The 21679-nt window shown below is 43.0% G+C and overlaps 1 protein-coding gene across 4 annotated transcripts in view; it reads right to left on the reverse strand.

Moving 5' to 3' along the window:
* The window catches only part of PKHD1 (PKHD1 ciliary IPT domain containing fibrocystin/polyductin), a 275282-nt gene that overhangs the window by 206077 nt on the left and 47526 nt on the right, over window positions 1-21679 (reverse strand). For all 4 annotated transcript variants that reach the window (XM_040598035.1, XM_040598036.1, XM_040598034.1 and 1 more), the window contains 5 exons: window positions 20857-20924; window positions 16834-18447; window positions 16535-16678; window positions 8504-8717; window positions 3939-4089 (listed from right to left, as the gene is read on the reverse strand). In XM_040598035.1, the coding sequence (XP_040453969.1) occupies window positions 3939-4089; window positions 8504-8717; window positions 16535-16678; window positions 16834-18447; window positions 20857-20924 (2191 nt within the window). The remainder of the gene's footprint in view (window positions 1-3938; window positions 4090-8503; window positions 8718-16534; window positions 16679-16833; window positions 18448-20856; window positions 20925-21679) is intronic.

Consider the following 21679-nt stretch of genomic DNA (forward strand, 5'->3'; position numbering starts at 1 on the left):
CACAAAGTGAGGCAAGGGCCTAAATCAGTTTATGAAGAAAAGTATAAAAGCTATTCTCTGGGGGTGGTGGGACAGACCAGTCCCCAGGTAAAGTCCAAGTTGGTGAACTTAAATTTCATTAAGTCTGCCATGCAACTCACGGATCTCCAGCCAGCAACTTGAAACTCCCCAAAATCTTGGAGGTCCTCTAGATTCAGAGCTGAGCCCAGCTCAGATTGTAACCATGCAAGCAACAACTCGGAGATCAGCTTTGAAGGGACAAAACTTAAGTGATGGATATTGCATCACCTACCAGAAAATACAGCTGTTTTCCTGAGGATTCTGCCCACAAATATTCAGAGGGATTCAACCTAGACAGCAAATTCAAGTACCTGACTCAAGGGAACAACATGCACAACATGAACAAAACAGACAGCATTTTCAAAAATAACATTCTAATTTTTTATGATAGCTACAGCCCAATTTTTCAGCAAAGTTATATTGAAATCAAAGGTAGAAGAACTCTCTTCCCTGCAGAATTAAGCTTAGCCATCTCATGCAGATCATCCAAAAATTAAGGTACCTAGAGCTAATTTCTTAAATACATATAAAGATCTATTTTAATGAAAATTAGCAGGGGAAAATGGGAGTTAAAGAAATGGGGCAGGAGAATTGCATCTGTGAAGAATTTCTATCTATGTACAATGATCCTCTAGTAATTGGAGTTTCTGCGTATCTAAGACAGTAAAAGAAGTTCAAAGGACAACCACCTCTAATGCACCGAGGAAGAACATTTGCAGCATTTGTTAATCTCTTTGGCATCTTTGGCGTACATATACACTTGCAATTCAAACAGGTGTTGGGGGAACACCATAGGAATGCATATAATATCCTCTGGATGTGACCAGAAAAACAGGAGAATTGATCTGGCAACATGTTGTTATTCAAAACCCAACAAGCATGGCTAAGGTCCGATTCCTGGATGAGTTACAACAGCCATTTAATGCAATTTTTAGTAAAGCTGACAGATCCAGGGTGAATTCACTGTCTGGATACTGTTCTGCAGAGTCAGGTAAGAGAAAAATGGACTATTTCCATTCACTGCAACGCTCGTGCTGGTCAAAGGCAGATCAAGCCAATGGACATGCCTCTGCCACTCACTGTACACCAGGATCCTTATGCGTGGATTTCTCTTCAATGCTGCCAGGTCACGTCTGGTTTGGTTCCCTGCTACTGGGGATGTCATGGCACCCAGCCTCCCTCATATCATGGCACCCAGCCTCCCTCATGCACCCACCACGCTCCTCCCCAGGCATCTCTGGATCTTCCTGCCCGGCGTTCTCCCACCAGGAGATTGCTGCCAAACCTTGTCACATTCACAGTCTACGTTCACCTCATTTCCAGCCTACCAAATCCCAACTAATCACATTAATGTCTTTCTTATTATTTCTAGAATTACAGGCAGGTCTTATTAGGTGTCTTAAAATGACTGAAATAAAAAGGACCTTACCCTAATGTCTGTATCCCTTAGACTCAAGTTCCCAGAACCAAACTTTTTTTAAAAAAAAATATTTTCTGCTCTGAACGGAGGTTGTTCTCTCTTCTTGCCAATGCCCATTCATTCCATGCTCTTGATAATATAAGCGTCTGTCAGCCTTTCTGCAACAATTCTTTTTACTTCCAGTGCCATCCTGGAGCTAATTCTGCTCCATCATCATCTAATCATCTCTGCCGCAACCCTCCCACAAAGCTCAGCTGTGCTAAGACACTGCTGAGTTATCAGCCTGCCTGGGCATCCTTCAGAAGAGAGTAAGCAGAAGAGTAAGTAGAAAACAAAGCACTGAGCAATGTAGGTATGCTGAGAACAGCTACAGATCAGGCCCGTTTTTTACGAAGCGCTTTGAGATCCTTGCATGAGAGTTCAATAGATGTGCCAGATGTTATTATAAAGAGATGCAGCCCCATTACTTGTACACAGAGTGGTGCTGCCTGCTAATAGCACCATTATCCTAAGGCACGTGGTGCTATTAATGCATTTCACCGCTTAGTGCTGAACCTGGGGACCATTATTTCCACTGGAAAGGTAAGGCCAGTTCACATGACATGATTTAAATCTCTACAGTGAAGCATGTATATGCTGCACCAGGTCGTAAATCTTAACAGGATGCTGTCAGCTAGAAAGGGACCAAAATTGAAACCATTTATCTGAACTCCCCACCCATCCACCTCTGCTCACCCAGACCAGTTTTGGGAAGAGGGATAAAATGATTCCAAAGGCCCTCTGGGTTCATTAAGCAGCCACAAATCCCAGATCTAAAAGCACTGCTAGTTTTGTCCTGCTCTCCCTGAATGAATTTAATCATTCAGAACACTTAGGACTTCCGTGATTTTCCCCACTCTGAGCAGAAAAACCATAGTAGGGCCAAACCTCACCACTTCTTCCTATTCTTGCTCCTACCTGAGTCAAAAGACAACCTGTCATCATCTTGTTACTGAGACTACAGGACCTGTGACACAGCTGAGCTGTTCAGATCACAGCCAACAGCAGGTAATACCTCCTACACGCTGCAGCCCAGGCTCTGGGGCTGTAGAGATCCCCTTATCACATTCAGGAAGGAAAATATGAATAGGAAGGAGCAGTTACCATTTGATCTGATACTTGCCTGAGTACTTCCCTTTGCTGTCCTCCTGCAGTTGCCAACCAGCAAGTTTTGGGGCTTGGTTTTCTCTTAGCTGGGCACGTTTCTGGTAGCGTGACTAGCAAGGCTGACTGGCAGATCAACACGAATAGGTAAAGGGCTACACGTGACATTCCTTCACAGATCAAGACAGACTTAACAGAATGAAGGCAAGCAATTGTATTTTGGGATACCCAGCTGCAATAGTACCATACATGTAAGGTAAGGCAAACAGTCAGAGGTTCTTAGTAAAAGATCTAGAATCCGATACTGGAAACACACTGAAATTACTTTGCCAGGACACTGCAGCCGCTTTTGGGGTGGGATGGGGGAGTAAAGAAAACGTCATTACAGATGTCAGAGTTAAAAATGACCATGGTAGATTTAACACCAACGCTAAGCAAACAAACTTCATTTCTCTAGGTTTCAACTGTATCAAGAAGACTGCATGATAATTTGATTTAATAGATTAAAAAACAGCATTTGTTTTTTTACCATAAGTCAGGTGAGGAACTCTTCCCACTTGCTCTGCCCTGTACATGGTAGGTCCCCACCACTTCTCAGGAGCTGCTCATTTAGGAAAGGTGAGTGACAAAGGGATATTTGATGTTCTCCAAATATCCAACCCCTCTGAACTTCTTCTCACAGGTGGCACAACCCAGTATTTAGCTCAAGCCCCCCAAAACTCTGCAACACCACGTGGACTTTAAAAGGACATTTTACATTTACCTTTTTAGATATAGAGCCCTACAATCATGTTAATTCAGAGTCATAATTTTTTGTCATGAACTCTTTACATATGTCTTTCTTCTTGCTGTACCCGCACATAGCACGGAGAGGACTGTCCCATTTTACTTCAGATACTGAAGAGGAGAAAAAAACATATATAAGCAGAGCTGCACAAATGCTGAATGCTAAGTTTCTGCCAGTGAGCTGAAACTCTGTATCTCATGGCTAAGATTTCAAGTAACAGAAAATAACACTTTTAAGACAGACTTTGAATTTATATAAACAAGGGAGAGTTTGAAAAAACACCTGCATTGCACAGAAAATAAGGTAAAGCTCATTTATGTCTCATAAAATACATGATTAACCATAGTTAACCATTAATTCAGCTGCACTGCATTACAACTGCTATTCAAAGTTGGAAAGCATTTAATATTATATATTGCTGCTGCTCTGCCTAAATTGTTTTTTTTTTTGCCCCCTTTAAATGTACACAATATTACAAATTTAATTTTAAGCTGTTTGAATCAGTCTGTAAAAAAGATTTGATTATACCTGAGTGTTCTGGCCCCAGTTTTTCCATATCTCAGTAATCTTGGCAGTAATTGGCTGATTAGCTCCCTCACACTCCATCTCTGCCTCAGTTTCCATGGTAATGTTACAGGAGCTATTATAGATGAGAACTTCATCTCTTTCCACTTTAGGGCTGAAACGAGAAGGGAGGTTAAATGGGGTGTCATCAATCTTAATGAAATGCAATTATTTTTACTCTTATTAATCATTGCAAGCCATTAGCTTGTGGCAACTCCTGGCCACCATTTGTCAAACTTTGCAAATTTCTGTAATTTTGTTTCCATTCTTTTATTGTTTATTTGTTTTTCCCCCCTTTATCTGCACAGACTCGGGATGAAAATACATGCAGTAAATATCTCTCAGTGATGCCTTTCTGCTTTCCCAAACTATTACAAATAGTAGCAAACACGACTCTAGGACCAAGGCAGGAAGATAAGCGCAGACAACAGCTAGGGAATCAGCAGTGTTAGGATCAAAGATGGACTCCTACATGGTGTAGGGTTTGTTCCTGTCTCCCCCCTCCCCATCTTACTCACACTTAGCAATAGGGAATGAATAACTTGCAACTCCCCTAGGGCAAGGGGAGAAATTGGAAAAACCACACAACTGGCTAACTGGTCCCTAATTCCAACTGTGAAAAAATGAGCTCATTTAGGGGTTCCAATTCCTGCTACCCAGCTGATTGCAATGATGGTTTGTTGCTAGCACTGGAACATTAACTTAGTAAATTAATTAAAGTTACTTAACAGCCCAGACTAAGCAGATTCGATATATGTGCCAGTTATACTAACAGACATTTGCTCTAAAGCCTCCCCTTGCATAGGGGGAAGAAGTAACAGGAAAGGTGGTGGGGAGGAAACATTTTTTTTTCCCTTGGAGTTGCTGCTGACTTTGGTAGCATTTCATTATGGGGAGCTACAGGATCCAACATCTCTCAAAATGAGGGGAAAACTTCCAAATTTACTTCTACAGGCTTTGGATCAGGATGGTGTAATCCAATATCACTTTTCATTCCTTCCTCAGCCATTGCTCCTTCTTCTTCCTCTCCCCATCCCACCATCAGAAACACATCTGCATCTTGTGGGAAGGCGAGCAGAAAGGAGATGAGTTAGAGCAAACACCAACATAACTCAGAAATTATACCACTTTTCTGAGTGGCTAAGAAAGGACAGAGTTCATACTGTGATTTGCTGACAAAATAGAGGATCAGATAGGTAGGACCAGGATTTTCAAAGGTTTTCAGGCTCAGGAAAGCCCCATCTAATAGGATTTTCTGAAGTGCCAAAGTCAGGAGCCTAAGTTCTACCAAAATTGACCTAATTGGAAAGGCAACACTCAGAGCTTTGTTAGGAGGGTGATGAGCAGAATGGTTTAATGAACCTGAAATTTCCAAACCATGCTGGATATAGCAGCTCATTGTGCAAACAAAGAGCTGCTCTGACAGTGCATTTAGGGGGTGTTTGTTTTGTTGCCCTTCTTCAGGGTTAAAGTGTTAAAGGCAGCAGCCACATTAGAAACAACGGGAAAAAAGCCTTCTGCAAGTAGCTGAACCTTCTTAACAGTGAATTTTTATCGCTATATTTAAATGAACCTTTCCCTCTGCTGTATCAATAATCAAAAGCCAGCCGTAGGGAACTACACATGCTTTTGATAGCAACATTTTGAGAACTGCTCTTGTCCTGTGCAATAATTCAATGGACTGGGCTTTCTTTCAAGACTGCATAGAACTTCTTTTTAATGCTACAAGAAAAAGCTGTGTCTTTTAAATAACCAACTGTTTTAAAGACAGAAAGGGGTTGTTGTGGGCTGGATGCAGGGCATAGGACCAACTTGCCAGGCACTGAAGTCAATACTAGGACCTTTGAGCAGTTGTTCACATCTTTTTACAAAAACTTAACAAGCTTTGCTTATAGGCAAAGAGCCAGTTCCTCCCTGTCCCCTAGTAACTGCATCCTGAAACCTTGATGCTGGAAAACTGTTAACAAACTGCAGCATTTAAATGAAATGTAAGAAAAAAAAGGGGTGACATATTAAAGGAAATTCAGTGACACATCTTAGTACCAGAATGGTTAATGGCAAGACTTGCACCCCTTCTAAGTAATACACATTTGCCATTATACGCTCACAAAGTATAGGTTATAGTACAGAATAGGTTAGGAGAAGCTTTATTCAAACCACTGTAGAAGTAGTAAGAAAGAAGAGGAGAGATTTGATGTGCAGTTAAGCCAGGAATGATTTAAGTAGTTTTGTCCCCATCCTGGAATGGATGTCTTACCACTTGAATGTTTGCACAGAATACAAATTCATATGTTTTTTGGTTATTATTAGTTACTGTTATTGATTACAGTAATCCATGTGTAATACTTCGGCAATTCTACAAACAGTTATTTTCTAATTTGAACAGTTCAATTTTCTAATACTTTTCTACAAATTCTATTAATATTTGGAAATGAAACATTTTTTCTGAACTGAAATTTAAACAAAAAAGTTTTCCAAAGTTCTGAAACACGTAATTTGGATGTCTTTAAACTCCCTCTTCCTCTACTTCTCCCTAGGTTTTTCAGATCAGGAAACTCACTTGAAATCAATCTTCTTTGTCCCTGCTCCACTTCAGCAAGAACCAGTTTAGAAATAGATTTACCATTAAAAAAACTCAGTACTCTGGAAAATTCCTCGGCAACCCAAGTTTTAATTTCTAACTACTAGACAAGCTTGAGCACAAGGGGAAAAACTAATGATAATAACAAAGAGGTTGAAGACACTGGAAGAGTGGGAAAACATTAGTTAAGAAAAAGTTGATTGATTTGGTTCAGAAATATCTCCCTGATAGGATTCCCTGAAGGAATAATAAACCCTGTCTCTGGGACATTCACAATTAAATTGGACAAAACCACAGCAAAAAACAATAAGGAAACAGTCAGCGAACGGACCGCACGACTTTTCCTTACACAGGAGCAGCTCAAACCAAGAAAAGGAGCAAGCAGAAAAACAATCATAGGAATAGACACATTGCAGACACCTTTTTTACAAGTAAAGACCTGAGCACCGTTTTGATACCCAGGAAACACAAAGCAAAAAAAAAAAAAAAAACAGGATTCAGTAAGACAAGACAAGTTTCTTGTACTGAAACACTGAAGTCATTCCAGGAGCAATAGAACTGATGAAATTAGTTTAATTTCAAGATTAATTCTTTTTACCTCTCTAAGACTCCCTACTCGTGTCTGCCCCAAGAAAACTGTCCTCCCCATCTCCTAGGATGTCACAGGACATTACCAATGCACGATGTGACTTTGGACAGGTCAGTTGGCCAGATTCCTGCGCTCTGGCCTGCAGTCTGCTGGCAAACAGTTCAGGGCACAATTCTGCCTTGCTCTCCCGCAAGAGGAAAATAATTTTTTTCTGCCCTAGGACAGATTTTCTCAAAACTGACAAAAATTTCATCATTCTTAAGGTGTCTATTTCTTACGAAAGCCAGGTCAAATTAAGAAAACTGGTGTGCGGGAAGAAATGACAGTCTGCCAGGCAGATGCTGTAACTATGTAGATCTTTCTTTTTAATTTTTTTTTTAAACAAGTTAAAAACATGGTGCCGTTTGTGTCTGCTGCCTTTGTTCAGTAAATCCAGTTGGTTTTCTTCTCTCAACACAGGGCATCTGGAACTCCCTCTGGTGACTCACAACACCAGCTGTGACATAAGGACCAGATAAAGATGAGTACCAAATCTCTGCAACTCCATTGAAACACCTGGACTGCAGCATCACCCACCAGACAGGAATGGGGTTCACCATATACAGCAGATCATGGGCAATGCATTGCAGTGATATTCTAATCCTCTATTTCTTTAGTGTCCTTTAGAAAGTTTTGTTCATCCATTTATTCCTTAATTCAGACCTCCCTCTTACTCCTAGAAGTAAGTGCTCTGCAGGTATAAATCCCCACAGCTCCATTAAAAGCAATGGTACCAATTTATACTCCTAGGCAACTTGGCCTTGGATTTGCAAAGCCTGAGCACCCTTGCTGAGTAAATATTGCACAACCTGCTGAATTTTCTCTGCTACTTTTTACTCATGAAACTGCTTGGAGAAAGGAAGGGGGGCAAGGGGGGGGGGGGGGGGGGGGGGGGGGCGGGGGAGAGAAGAAGAAAAAAACACAACCTTCTGCTTTTCATAATGCCTAATCTTTTTCCCCATTGGCATCCACCAGATGTTGCTTTGGATCAGAAGATAAATATTAAAACCTAAGAAGGAACAAAGCAGGCTGTTTACGAGATGGATTTTCTGATGTCTCTCAAACCCTTTAAAAAGACGGGAGGGAAGGAGGGGGGGACTAGTGTTGCTTTGATAGACACAAGGAAAGAATTTCACAACCCAGCGGAGCTCCCTAGTGGACTCAAGGCTAAATCGCTCTGCTGGCTTCAACCTAAGAACTAGAAATATGCTTCCTCAGTCCATCATTTGGCAGAGGCCAGTTCTGCAAAAGGTGAGATATCTTCTGGGGGTGTTGCTCATGGATGGGCCCACTCAGCTGTTGAGGAGAAAAAGCACCAACCTGGCAAAGAGACCAGCAAAACACCTCTGGGGTGGGTTGATGTCCCTCCAGTGCTGCTGAGGTGGGCTGTCCTCACAGACATACAGGTAAGACACATATCCTCTCTGGTGGTAGGAACCCACGGTGACTTGGACATCACATTTGATGAAGGTGGCTCTGTCTTCTCGGCAGTCAACAGAAGAATGCGTGAGGCCACAGAGAACAGCCAAAGAAGCTGCAAAGGCAGGAAAGTGAAAAAAATAACCCAAAGCAGCCACTAATACTAAGCATATCTTAGCTACTGACAGTTGTCATTGTGGATTCCTGATGTGCATATCCCAACCTCCCTTTTGGTGCATCCTTTTGGAGGATGGGTAGGTCTCCATACAACATCTTCCGTCCCTTTTGCTTTGTGTGAGCAAGCACATAATCTCCTTTGTGCATTGAGCATAAGGATGGTCTTTGGGATCAAATTGGTCTGTCCAGGAGGAGGTGACAGAAGTGATTACATACATGCACGGACAGTTCTCCCGGGAAAGACAGACCATGGTTTACAGATCAGACACAAATCCTTTACCAGGGACATGTGATAACTTAATGTCTGTCACGACTTTGAAATTCAGAAACAGGTTTCATGAAAGCATTGCCACAGCTTGGAGGGCTTCTGGGGAACTTAAGTGAGATCTCCCACCTTGCTTTGCAGCTGAGCGTGACTAGAGGCTCAGTCCAAGTTTGACTCCATGGATGTGGTAGAAAGTGTAATGGGAGCAGCTACTTTGCTTTGAGGTGTATTTAAGGAAGCAGTGGTGTAAACAGAAATTAGGTTTTCTTATTCTAAACCCAGACAAAAAACGGTAACAAAACAAAAAAAAAAAAAAAAGAACTGTCTGTCCCTGGAGTTCAGCTCTGTTTAAATGTTTGGTTTTAATAATTTAAAAAAGGAACCATTTAAGGATTAAACAATGCTGGAGATCAAAACTGTTTCTCTCAAAACCCTGAACGTTTTGGACTTCTGGAGAATTTTCATTAACCCTGAACTAATCTAATAGTTGTAATGAACTCCTGAAAAGGTCTATGAACAGTATTACAGGCTGCACTGCAGTATCCAGGAGTGTTCCTCAAGTTTCAGAAACACAGTCAATGCAAATTTATCAAGAAAGGAATATTTTGGTTTGTTTGTTTGCTTTTTTAAGTTCCAGTTTGTTCAAAAGGTATTTTGTTTGCTGGGAAAGTGTCATTGTTAATGAATGTCTTAGCTGCTAAGCAATTCTGAAAATGGGTTTTGAAATGGTAAAAATATGAAAATGCTATATTTCTAATGTTAAAAGATTTAGTGCTTTTTCTAAAAATTATCTCATATGGAGTACTTTTGAAAAGTTTGTAACTATTTAATGTTTAAGGTGTTTTTTGAAATATTAAAACCTAGCATTTCATCTGTTCTGAACTTCAGAGAAAGAGTTCACAATTTTTCTGTATTTTTCTTCTCTGAATTTAGAATAAGAAAAAAGTTACCCACATCATTACTTCACACATTTTGCAATATGCTTAATCTCTTTCCTTTCCCAAATCCAGTGAAAATTCTCTTGCTCGGCATCCATTCAAACATTGCCGAACACAATCCCTGCCTCGAAGACCAACATATAAACATGAGAGAGACAAGTAATAGACAGAGAAGCCTAAAGCAATTATGGCACCATGCCTGTATTTTGCTTTTACTTCCCAGAAATGATGTCTAGAGCCACCTCAGGTGTTCTATAGTTCCCACAAAAGCCTTGTGCCTTCCTTGAGGCCAGGCTGCCATTCCAAGGGCATTTTAAGCGGCACTAGATATCTGTGGTTTAGCAAATTAGTGTAATCCAATAGGACTAAATACTATGAAGATCTTGCCTTTGCAACAACCTGCAACAGAACCAATTCAGTACAGGAATTTCTCCAACAGAGGTGCCATGCACAGGCTGGTTTGGGTGTTTTTTTCAGCCAGTGAGAGGCTGAGAACTGCTCAAAACTAGCAAAGATGAAGGACATCCAAGCAGCAATGGCACTGCCCTTTTCCTTCCTCTGCAAACCCACAACTTTCTTGCAGAACAAAGAACTAGTCCCTCTTTTGTAAAAGGGTATAACAGCTCCTTCTGCTTTACTATTCTATTCTACTAGTGACACAAAAGACTGTGATAAGCTCAGATGTGGTAATGGAGAAGGTACAGCTAATCTGGATGAATAACCAGCTAGACTAATACCATATATAGCATTAAATAGAGAATATTCATCTATCTATATATAGAATAGAACATTTTCCATTGTAAGGGATCTACCACAACCATCTAGTCCAATTGCCTGACCACTTTAGAGCTGACCAAAAGTTAAAGCATGTTTTTAAGGGCATTGTCCAAACGCCTCTTAAACACTGACAGGCTTGGGGCATCGAGCATCTCTCTAGGAAGCCTGTTCCAGTGTTGGACCACCCTCTGAAGATGGGTGGTCAAAGGAAGATTAAATGCACATTCCAGAGTTGAAGGAAAAAAAAAAAAAAAAAAAAAAACCACCACACACCACCACAGGTTGCTGAGCTAATCAAAAGAGGCTTTGGGATTTTTTTTTTTTTTTTTTTTTTTTTTTTGTGGCCTTGGAAAGAACATGACAGTTTCCCTGGGTAGAAAACCAGTTGCACCCTATTTTAAGATCAATGTTAGAAATGACCCACAGAATCCCAGGACATTAATATTTTCCTAGATACCTTGCTGCTGTCAAAGAACTTGCCTGGATAATGTAGGCCACCAGAAGATATTACCTGCACAGTCCTTAGAGCTCAGCAGAACAGCCTGTTACTCTTTGGATACTCCCAAAATGTTACATGGAAATCAAGCATTCCTGATGCCCACATCTCAATGTTATCATGCCTGTGGGAACGTAAGGTTTTGCATCCTGCCAACTGCTGAAATAATTTCTAAATCAAACCAGGCAAATGAAAGGTATTCATTTATAAAATCTAAGCTAAAAAGCATGGTTACAAAGGGTTGTAGAGAGATCAGTGGAACCTAGATCTGAGAAAACCCTTAATCTAGACACCCAGAAGCAAACCTAAGACTACCTTCTCCCTCTCAGATGGAAAGAGGGAGAGATCTCATCTCTGCACCCTACAGCTCCTGTCCATCTGATGGAGATACCACTCTTCAGGGAGATGTCCATTTCTCATTCCTTCCTTGGGGATCTCCAAGGTCCTCATTTTCCCCTGCTCCCAGAGGATTTAGTATCTTTTCTTAGGAGGAAATCTTGGCCTTTCTTTCACCCCCGTTCCTCTGACCATTAAACACAAATATCCCTTAGTATTACTGGTGCTGTGATCTGCCACAACAGTAACAAAAAAAATCAACTAAAGATTGCAACGTACTTCGTATGTCCTAAAAGGATAGTCTGTCTGTTCTGGCACAAAATACTGATTAATTGGTTAGCGTTCAAACCTCAAAATGAAGCTGCTTTGTGCTTTATATTCCCCATAAAGATAAAACCTGCTAATGACATGTAATACAATCCCATCACTGAGATGAACCCATTCGTCCCATTACAGCTTCTCTTTTCAGATTAAGACCCAATGGCAGCCAGATCTCTGCATGTTGGTAACGGGTTAGGGACCGACCGACCCCAACCCTGTCTTTGAGGGATACTCTGGCTCAAGGCAGGATCCTGGGATGCTCAGCACAAGGGCTTTGTTCTGGGTCACAGTTTAATAACAACTGCCGGATGTGTGATGAGGCTAAAACCTACAGGAGTTCCAAGGGCAGCTGCAGACTGATTGAACTACTGCCCAAGGACTCCCAGCGCCAAACCACACATCCCTGGTCATCCACCGCTCACAAAATAGACTGAAGAGCACATTATTAACATGTGCTTCGCAAAGAAGACAAAGGTTAAAATAAATAAATAAATGGGAAAGGGGAAAAATAGACCTTTTAAGGTCATCAAGTCCGACCTCTGACTATGAGGAATTGTTCCCTAGGAGACATTCATTTCACACAGCCAAGTTTCAGAAGTCCCAAGAGATGACTTTGCAAACATCTATTCTACTGCCTGATAGATCTCACTGTCAGAACATTCCTGCTGTGTAATCAATTTGCTTCCCCCCCCCCCCCCCCTTTTTTTTCTTAATTCTATTTCCAGATTTGAAAGACAGAAGGGACCATTTGGGTCCTTTAGTTAGATCTCCACAACAAACATCAGAGGCCGTGGTTTCTACTGAGGTCTCAATTGCCACAACATGTCCCCTTCACATCTTCTGCATTTACTCATAAAAATCACCTCATTTCCCTGGCTATAGTCCTCCTCAGTCCTAGCTCAGTGCATCTCCTTGGAACATCTACACTGCTGCAACCAAAACTCATTCCTCTCTCCACTCTTGCCCCATAGACAGAGCTCCACCAAGCCATATGTCTCTTCCTTTTAAACCAGCCTGATTTAATTTCTAGCCTTCCATCTAAATCCTCTTCCATAAACATCCACTTTTAACAATGTAATCTGGCTAACAGTAGGTCCAGAACTTGCCACCAAAGATCCCAGGAGATGTTACATCAAAGTCCTAATGCCAGACCTGTTGCTCCAAGCATGCTGATGCAACCAGGTTTTTCCCTGACAGATCTTCTTACCAATTCACCTCCTTTTAAAGGTGCCGCCTTTAACACTTTTAGTTTTCTTTGCTTTTTTTCACCCCAATGTCAAACATACTATTTCAGGTACCAGCTCACTGCAAAACTTACATGTGGTACCTACCCTAATGGCACCTAATAGGAATATTCAGTTATTTTCTCACCTGCCTCAAGCTTCCTGCCAATCTTCCCATCTTTCACAGGAGCACAATCCAATCCCACAGGCGTTAATCACGTGTTCTGTAAATTTAACCTGAGCTGAAGAGAATCCACAGCTCTATTCACAATAGCGCCTTGACACGAGTGACAAAGCAAGAACCAGAGAAGGGGAGAGCTGTCAGGATCAAGCCAGTTCTCTACTAAACCTTGAAAGACTTGTGGGTTAGTTTGGGTTTGGGGGGTTCGGTTTGTTTTATTTTTTCCATGAAGGGAGCATAGTTTCATTAATTTTATTTAATTTTCTTAAGCTTTAAGAGTGAAACTCAAATTTTTCGCTCCGTTCCAATTTTTCTGGAGCTGGCAACAAGCAACAGTTTTCATAAAGGCATGTGGGCTTACATTCCTACTCCTTGTGCTCCGGATTGAGCACAGTTTCAGTACTTAGCCTGCCCAGCTCTTATCAATGATCAAACCAAAACCTTGCTGCAACCCCTCTCAACACCCGTTCCTAAGGAAGACCCTGTGGGGCAGGCAGGCTTATGGATGGATCCTGTGGAGACTAGCAGTTCCTCGTGTCTTAGAAAACTGCCTGTTAAAAGGAAAAGTCACATTTCCTACCTGCAGAGCCTTGCCCTACGGATTTGATCACGAGTAAGCTAGATGGACTGGTTGGGGATTTCCACGTGAACATCTCTAATCTTAAGCAGGCCAGACACAACATGACCTAGCACTGAAACCCCAGGGCAGTGAGCTGCCACCTGACATCCCGCAGTGCCAGAGGGGAGGTGTTTCTGCTTCACAGCATGCTGTAACAGAAGAAATGCAGCTTGAACTCTTCACTTCTCATCAGCCAGTCCACAAGCAGTGCTAGAAAATATCAGACAAGCATCCAACCTGGCTGGGCCAACCTCTGTGCCAAAGGGGCCCTGGGGCACCACAGACCTATCCCTCCCATCTCTTTTGTGGCTTATGGTCCCGCATCCCCAAAGTCACTTTGCCATCTCTCCCACGTGGACAAGGCTGTGAAAGAAAGGTCTGAGCACTGGATGTGTGAGTGCCAAATAGCAAACTTCCCTGGGCAAACAGCAGCACGTCAACCACGAGGTGAGACTGGGCTAACTGCACTTAAGTCCATTCATGCCCTAGACGGTGGGGTTGTACAACCCTTAGGAGGAACTCTGTCTGGAAAGCATCTCACTCTATAGATTCGCCGATGCCACATACAGGTGTGCACAGGCTGTCTCAGGGAGCACAAATAGCCTGGCAAACACTCACAGATTTAAGCAGCCTGCAAAGGATTTTTATTCTTTTTCTTAAATGCAAAAAAAAAAAAAAAAAAAAAAAAACACAACATTTTACTGTAAATACTCTATTGAGAGAGAAACATTTTTGTAACTCGACTGGTGAGATTTGGAAGACTGCACGCTGCAAAAATCCACGGCAGGGGAGAGAGGGGGTGTCTTGTAACTGGCCTCAAAGCAGGGCTGCCTGTGTCCCTTTGGCTGGTGAGGCAGCACATCCTTCGCATCCCCTCGCCAGGAAGGCGGCCCGCACGGGGCCAGCAATCAGCGGGCACTTGCTGACATCTAGTGTCGGAATAAGCTTCGTGGTCCTGCCTCTGAGATGGCTTTCCCGAGGCTGCCTCTGCCACCCACCACCCGGTGAATTTTGAACACAGTTATTAATGTTTTCACAGTCTGGATCAATTTGATTTGCATTTTATTCTGCTGTTCTTCCTGCAATAACCAGACTTCCCTGTTTTGTGCTGTAGGTTTATCAATGCTCCAGCACCATGTCTTTTTTCTTGGTTAAAAAACAATAATAAGCGGTTTTGTGGACTATGCCTGGATCTTTTTTAAAAGAAAGAAAATTGAGGCCTTACAACCTCTTGGCGTCTCCTTTTGAGTGTTTGGGTTTTAAATCCCTTTTTTCCCCTCCTCTCCATTTTTCTTAGTATTCCTCATGGATGAGGAAAGGAACCATTCGAAATTATAAGAATAAATTAAGAATTTTGGAATAATTGGGGCTGAAGACCACCACTGGATGCTTCTTGTCCCAATCCTTGCTCAAAAGAACATTAAATTTCACATTGGACTGGTTTCTCAGAAACTAATCTAGTCAACTTTTGTCTATTTTGAAGGATGGAGAGTTCACACACATTTGAGCAAAACCCTGGCCATTTACTCTGATAGACACTCTCCCTGTCAGCTTTCTTCCAGGTCCACAAAAGATAGGAGGCTACAAATCTTTGGTCACTTGGATGATGGACCTCTGAATGGCCACAGAACAGCAAATATTTCTGTAGATCTCAGGATGTTGTCCTCGCATCAGAGCTATGAAGGGGCTGAAGTGTTACGTGACCAAGTGTTGGAATGCTGCAGCACCAAGGTAGGGGCTCTTGCCTAGTGTTTGGGGAATGGCATATGACTCAGGGTGAGATTCCAAGTCTTAAATCCTGCCTTTTGCAGATCTTAGAAGCCTAATTCTGTGCTGCCAGTTAGAGAGGGAGGAATACATCCTGTCCCCCAGGAAATGTCCGTTTCAAAGAGTTTCCTCCAAAATTGAGGCAGGGTTATTTCTCTCCGAAAGAGCTAGTTTTTGGCATCATTCCCTGCTACCACTCTTCACTTAAGGAGGATGTTCTGGCTGTGGGATGATCCCATCTTCCTTTCAAGGAATTCAAATTCTTATCTCCAGCTTCCAAAAGGTATGAACTGGCCACAGTGCATCTTTTGTTCACCCTCCCAGTCATTTATCTTTCCCACACACACACACCCTTACCCCACTGAAGCTGTCCCACCATGCAGCCAAAACACAAAACACATGAGGCCACAGAAGAAAAGACATTTAAGGGAGCTCAGCTCACTACGATGGTCACGATGGCCAAGAGCAGCTCGGGTACCCAACCCTGCAGCTCTCATGCACATTTTGTATGAGGCCATTTTCCCAAGGAGTCATTGCCACAAAGAACTGATGAAGTTGCACAATTGATGAAGCATATCTCATCCACAAAGCATAAGGGGCCACAGGAGCATGGTGGATCTAGTCCAAAACCATGGCCATTGACACAAAAACTGCCCCTGACAGCAACTGTCTTCAGACTGAGCTCAAAACCCACAATTCAGTGCTATGTTGGCTCCTCTCCTTTCTCCAGAGCTGCTGCTGCTGCTCTGTTCCCCTGGGATCCCCCAGTTTTGGGTCAAGACAGTTTTTTAGAAGACATTAACACAATGCCAGGTTTTGCATCTTAACTGACCATGTAAGCGTGGGGCAAGGCAGCTCAGGTCAGTCATCGTCATGTTGCCCAACAGTCCACAGCTGGTGCCACAGACTGTGACCAAAGTATTCCCTGGGGAAAACCCAGTTCCACGCAGGTAAAGCACTCCTCCGTTCAAACCACCTTGGAAAAAGACAGAAAATGGGATTTAAGGCAAAGCCCGACAGTCAGCTCTCAACAAGGGTATTTTTTTGAAGTCATATTTTTTCTTTCATGCCAAAAATACCAGTCATTGCAGTCCCTCAGTGGAGGAGCTGCAGCAAGCCTCTATGACTTACCCCAGTTGTAGTGGGCAGCTGCCACCATCAGAGGAGAGGTGAAGGTCAGGTTGGAGGAAGCCCAACCCCTGGGGACATCTAGGCCCAGCACATGGTACTCGCCAGCAGGGAGCCAGGGAGCTGAGCACTGCAAAGCAGAGCGAGTGATGGTGACACCGCTACAAGCAAAGTCTCCAACAAATACGTTGATGGTGTCCATCTCTGTGACTCGCAAAACTGTCACAGTTAAAAGGAGACCAGTTGCAACAAGCGAAAGGAAAGCTGGGGTGAACTCCTCACTGTAACTTATCCTTCCAAGGTAATAGGAGATGCCATCTACTTTTAGACTCAAAGCCCTAGTCCCCTTACCCGGAGGCACCGTGCACTGGATAGCTACACAGGTGACACTGAGAACAAGGCAGGGGTGATGATCAATGAGAACAGAAGTCATTCTCTTTCCTTTCAGTGCCGAGCCTACTAGGGTGAGTAGGCCTCCACCGTTGGTACTGAAGTTCCGTGGGTAAAACCGGTACACCTGGGGCAGGATGGTGAGAGTACTGGACGCCTTTCTGAAGCAAGCTTGCCCACTTTGCCTGTTGGATACAGAAACGCTGTGCTCCCCTGGGGCAAGGCAATCCATCTGGCACTTGATGCTGGTCTCATTCCAGAAAGTTACCTTGCAGACAGCCTGGTTATTCACATGTACCACGGGGCTATCACTTGCCCATGCCAAACTCTGTCCTTTGATCATCACGTAGGTGAACGTCTCATTCATCTCCCAGGTCACCAGATCTACAATGGGGGTCCACTGCTCATGAAGGTGGAGTGTACAGTCTCCAAGGCAGACACTGGTGATCCCATTGACAGTCACTGTGACATTAAGAACCCAAGACACCTCAGCCAACCAGTGGTAATGCAAAGGATGAGCACCTGGGAGGACGGTACAACTAATGGCATCGTTACCAGAATTCTGGATCTCACAGGAATAATTACTTCCCAAGCTGACCCGTACCAAATTCCTCCTGGATTTTAAAGCAATACCAGATATAGTGAGTAACATCCCACCACAGACTGATCCTTGTGATGGGAATACAGAGGTTATCCGTGGAGTTATTGTAAGGGCCTGCAGCCTTGCTGTCACACGAGCGTATCCTAGCTGCCTCTGAATAACCTGGATGGGGAAAGTCCCAGGTTCCAGGCTGCTCAGTGGCAAAGAGCACTGATAAAACGTGGCAGACTTGTTGCCATGTTGAAACTCCAGATCACATTCACTGAGCCCAAGCTTAGCCACAGATCCAGTGATGTTTATCCCCTGGATGCTCAAGAGCAGACTGCTGTCTGTGATTTCTGTTTCAATGACAGTAATCAGAGGAGTCAGAGCTCTTTGGTAATTAAAGGTGGTGGTCCTTTTTGCAGAGAAAGCATGTTGAAGTGACCTACTGCTGATGACTACATTTACTCTGACAGACAGGTCTTGTGAATCTTCATTGGGCAAATTAGCAGCTGGAGGGGTCAGGCACCAAACTGTCTCTTCTGCCAAGTGAGTAACCGTACAGGTTCGCCTGTCCATTGAAACAGAAAGCAGGGCAGGATTTTGACTAAAGCCTACCCCAGAGATTGTAAGCAGCGTTCCACCTAGGAATGAACAAAAAAAAAGTAAGGAAGAAAGACATTATATGCAGGAAAGGAATTAATAACTGTATGTGAACAATCACAAACCATCATAAAGCTGATAAGCACGGCAGACAGTCTTGGCCAGGGTGAATGGATGAAGAAATTAAGTCTTTTTTTTTTTTTTTTTTTTTTTTTGAACAAGACAGCTAGAGATAATAGCCATCATATATCAGGATAGTCCTACGTGAACAGGAGGCTAAGGTATCAGATAGCCAGGGACCTTCATGGCAGTAAATGACAGTAGAAAGCCACCACAGAACTAGAGGAAGCCACTGTGAAAGGACCTCTGCGAGGAAACAGAGAATTAATTCTTCAGGGAATGGGACTGCTTGTACAGAAGATGGTAGAGATGGTTTGCTCCTGCTGCATACAGGGAAACAGAATGGGGTATGATAAACTATCGAACAAAAAGCCAGAACTGCAGACCTTCCTTCAGTCTTCAGTTCTGCCTGGCCACTCAGGCAGAGCACCAGATTTGCCATGCACTGATGGTCACTTGCCCGTGAGGAGTTCACTGACCAGAAAAGCTGATATATTGATGAATGCTTCCAAGTTCAAGCCCTCCCCCCTACTGACATACTCCCAGCCTGCACCGTTTAAAGTGGGTAGAACAGAAAGAGGAAGGGAAGAGCAGTTCCCCCTCCACTGTCAAAGGCAACTCTGACCAGGGCTTCCCTCGCAGGGGCCTGTTGAAGTATCATCATCCATTGCTCCTCACTCATATAATCTTCCTAAATCATCCCATGTTTGGGTCACTCTGGGAAACAGGCTATCTTTGGTCTGATCCAGCACAGTTGTTCTACAGCATGGCAATGGAGTTTTCCTCTCCACACCGACAGGAGAAGGAGCCTTGGGAGTCTCTGCTACCACCCTTGCCAGTGACAATAGGTGCTAATTATCTGGAATAAGCATGAATCTTGACGTATGAATTTATATAACATTGTAAAGCACCGGTATATGCACTGCTACCCAGGGTGCTGAGAAGAAGGGCAGCACTGAAGAAGGAGCAGTCTGGATTTTAGGAAGTGATAATCACAAAAATGCAAACCCTCCAGCATTCCCAGCCTAATCCCATGCTCCCAAGCCCAGAGCCCAGCTGAAGCCTCTCTCGATCTTCCTTTAGTTTTCAGTACTGATACCCCCCATGCCCTGCCTTGTTTCAGCCTCTTTGTCCATTAAGCCCGTGCCCTTTCTTTTCCCATGATCTGGCTGAAAAATAACTGGTTTTATGACAGGGTTCCTTTTGAGCAAGCTCCAATCCTTAATCAGATGGCCACGAAAGCGTTGAGACAACAAAAGATTAGAGAAAAGGGGAGAAAGACTGGGGCTTTTTGCAGCAGTGATATTCTAAGTCAACTTAAGCCATTCATAAAACTATAGCCAAAGAGTTAATCAGTTCTTATTTAAATTTCAATGTATGCTTACATATGAAAAGGTGCAAATTTTTTATTATTATTTTTATTTTTTTTAGTATAGCTTAATCTTCATAAATGATAGGCTTTACTCTCCAAGATCTATCCCTGCTTTCATCTTCCAAGGCTCGGGCACTTCACAAACTATTGAACTAATCATACACCACAAAGCCACTGAGTTTTTGTGTCTTTAAATGCATTGTAAACCTGAGAGAGCAATCTGTGGAGGACCTGAAGTTGCATCACAAGAATTTCTCTGTCTTCTATAAAAGCATTTCTAAGGGCTCATGTAAAATTCACTACAGGGATTTAACTCTCCCCCACCCCTAGCCAAATGACAAAATAAATCAATATGCTTTTTAAGATTTAAAGTAAAACTTTTCTTTTTAATTCAGAGATGTTTTGCTCCGAAACACACATAAATTATTTCCAATGTTTAAAAGATTGGAATGGGAATTATAAATATTTCCCTTTTGATTAAAATTAACATTGGAAAAGGGTGTGGTTTTTTTGTCATTTCAACTTAAAAATGAACATCCCCTTTGGGATCACTTGAAATTGTTGTTTGATTCAAAGCACAATTGTACCCTGCTTTCCACCTAACTTTCTTGCAGAAAGCTTTGAAAGATGGAGGTGTAATGACTGAAGGAAACAGCACAGATGAGTCAGGTGTGGGTGTGCTTTGTTTTCCCAATAGGAACATGCAAGGAGACATGAGCAAGCACTGGGGGAAATGAAATTCAAAGCACAGGGAGCCCAGAGCCAGCCAACCAAGTAGAGGAATGCTCACTACAATCCCACATTTCCAGACTGCTGCTGTCTGCATAATCAAGGGTCACAGATTTAAACCACCCTCATTTAAACTGATGTGGAATGGGATGCCCTTTCCATTCCTGCAGGAAAACTGTGCCCTTGATCCCTTTAACGTCCCTAAATGGCTGCAGATGTACTGATTTACCCAGAAAGGAGCCACAACATGGCTCTATGCCGAAGATCTCCGAGATGTACTGGATTAATGGCTCAACCCTGCAAAACACAAGCAACATAAAAAGGGGTTTGGTTTATTTTTCTATATATTTTTCTCTCCTGCTGCGATGCTATTCCTTCTTACAACTCCTTCTAGGTTGGAAGACCAAACATCCACCTGTCACATCCCCTTGGTTCAATGCCACAGTGACAAGTCCACCCCACACACCAAATTTTTCCATGTGATTTCAGGGACATCTATTATGAATGCTGTCTTATCAAGTGGCAACCTGTGAGTCAAATTTAGTTCATGAGGTACAACTGAATTGCCCATTAAAATAAGCAAGAACGAGGGAGGGGTTTACCAAACAAATGCCACTGTAGCTATGCCCATGGACAGGAGATGCAAGTGGACTGAAGAGACATCCCAGCTGCCTTCCCTCCTTATGTCCTCCCAGGAGGCAGCAGAGGTAACTGCAGCAAGAGGAAACCTCAGCAAGAGGAAACCCAGAGACAGCCTCCTGAAGCCTGCTCAGATAAGGATGTAGCTCTGCTTCTGTCTCACCTACATCTATTTTTCCTCCTCATCACCCTCCTTTCAAAAGCAGCCCCGTCCTAAAAAGACACATCAGAGAAGTAGACCTTCCCAAGCCTGCAATCCAGCCCACCAGAGATCAGAGTTGTCTCCTGGGATGACCCATCTCCCTCCACTCTCTGTCCCTGGAGGCAAAGTGATGGTGCCGCTAACAGACTCCAGTATCAGATAGGATGAATCCCTGCATGTCATCCCACTGACCACGGGCTTTTTCCTTCTG

This window comes from Falco naumanni, chromosome 6, assembly GCF_017639655.2.
Source record: "Falco naumanni isolate bFalNau1 chromosome 6, bFalNau1.pat, whole genome shotgun sequence".
Taxonomy (NCBI): domain Eukaryota; kingdom Metazoa; phylum Chordata; class Aves; order Falconiformes; family Falconidae; genus Falco; species Falco naumanni.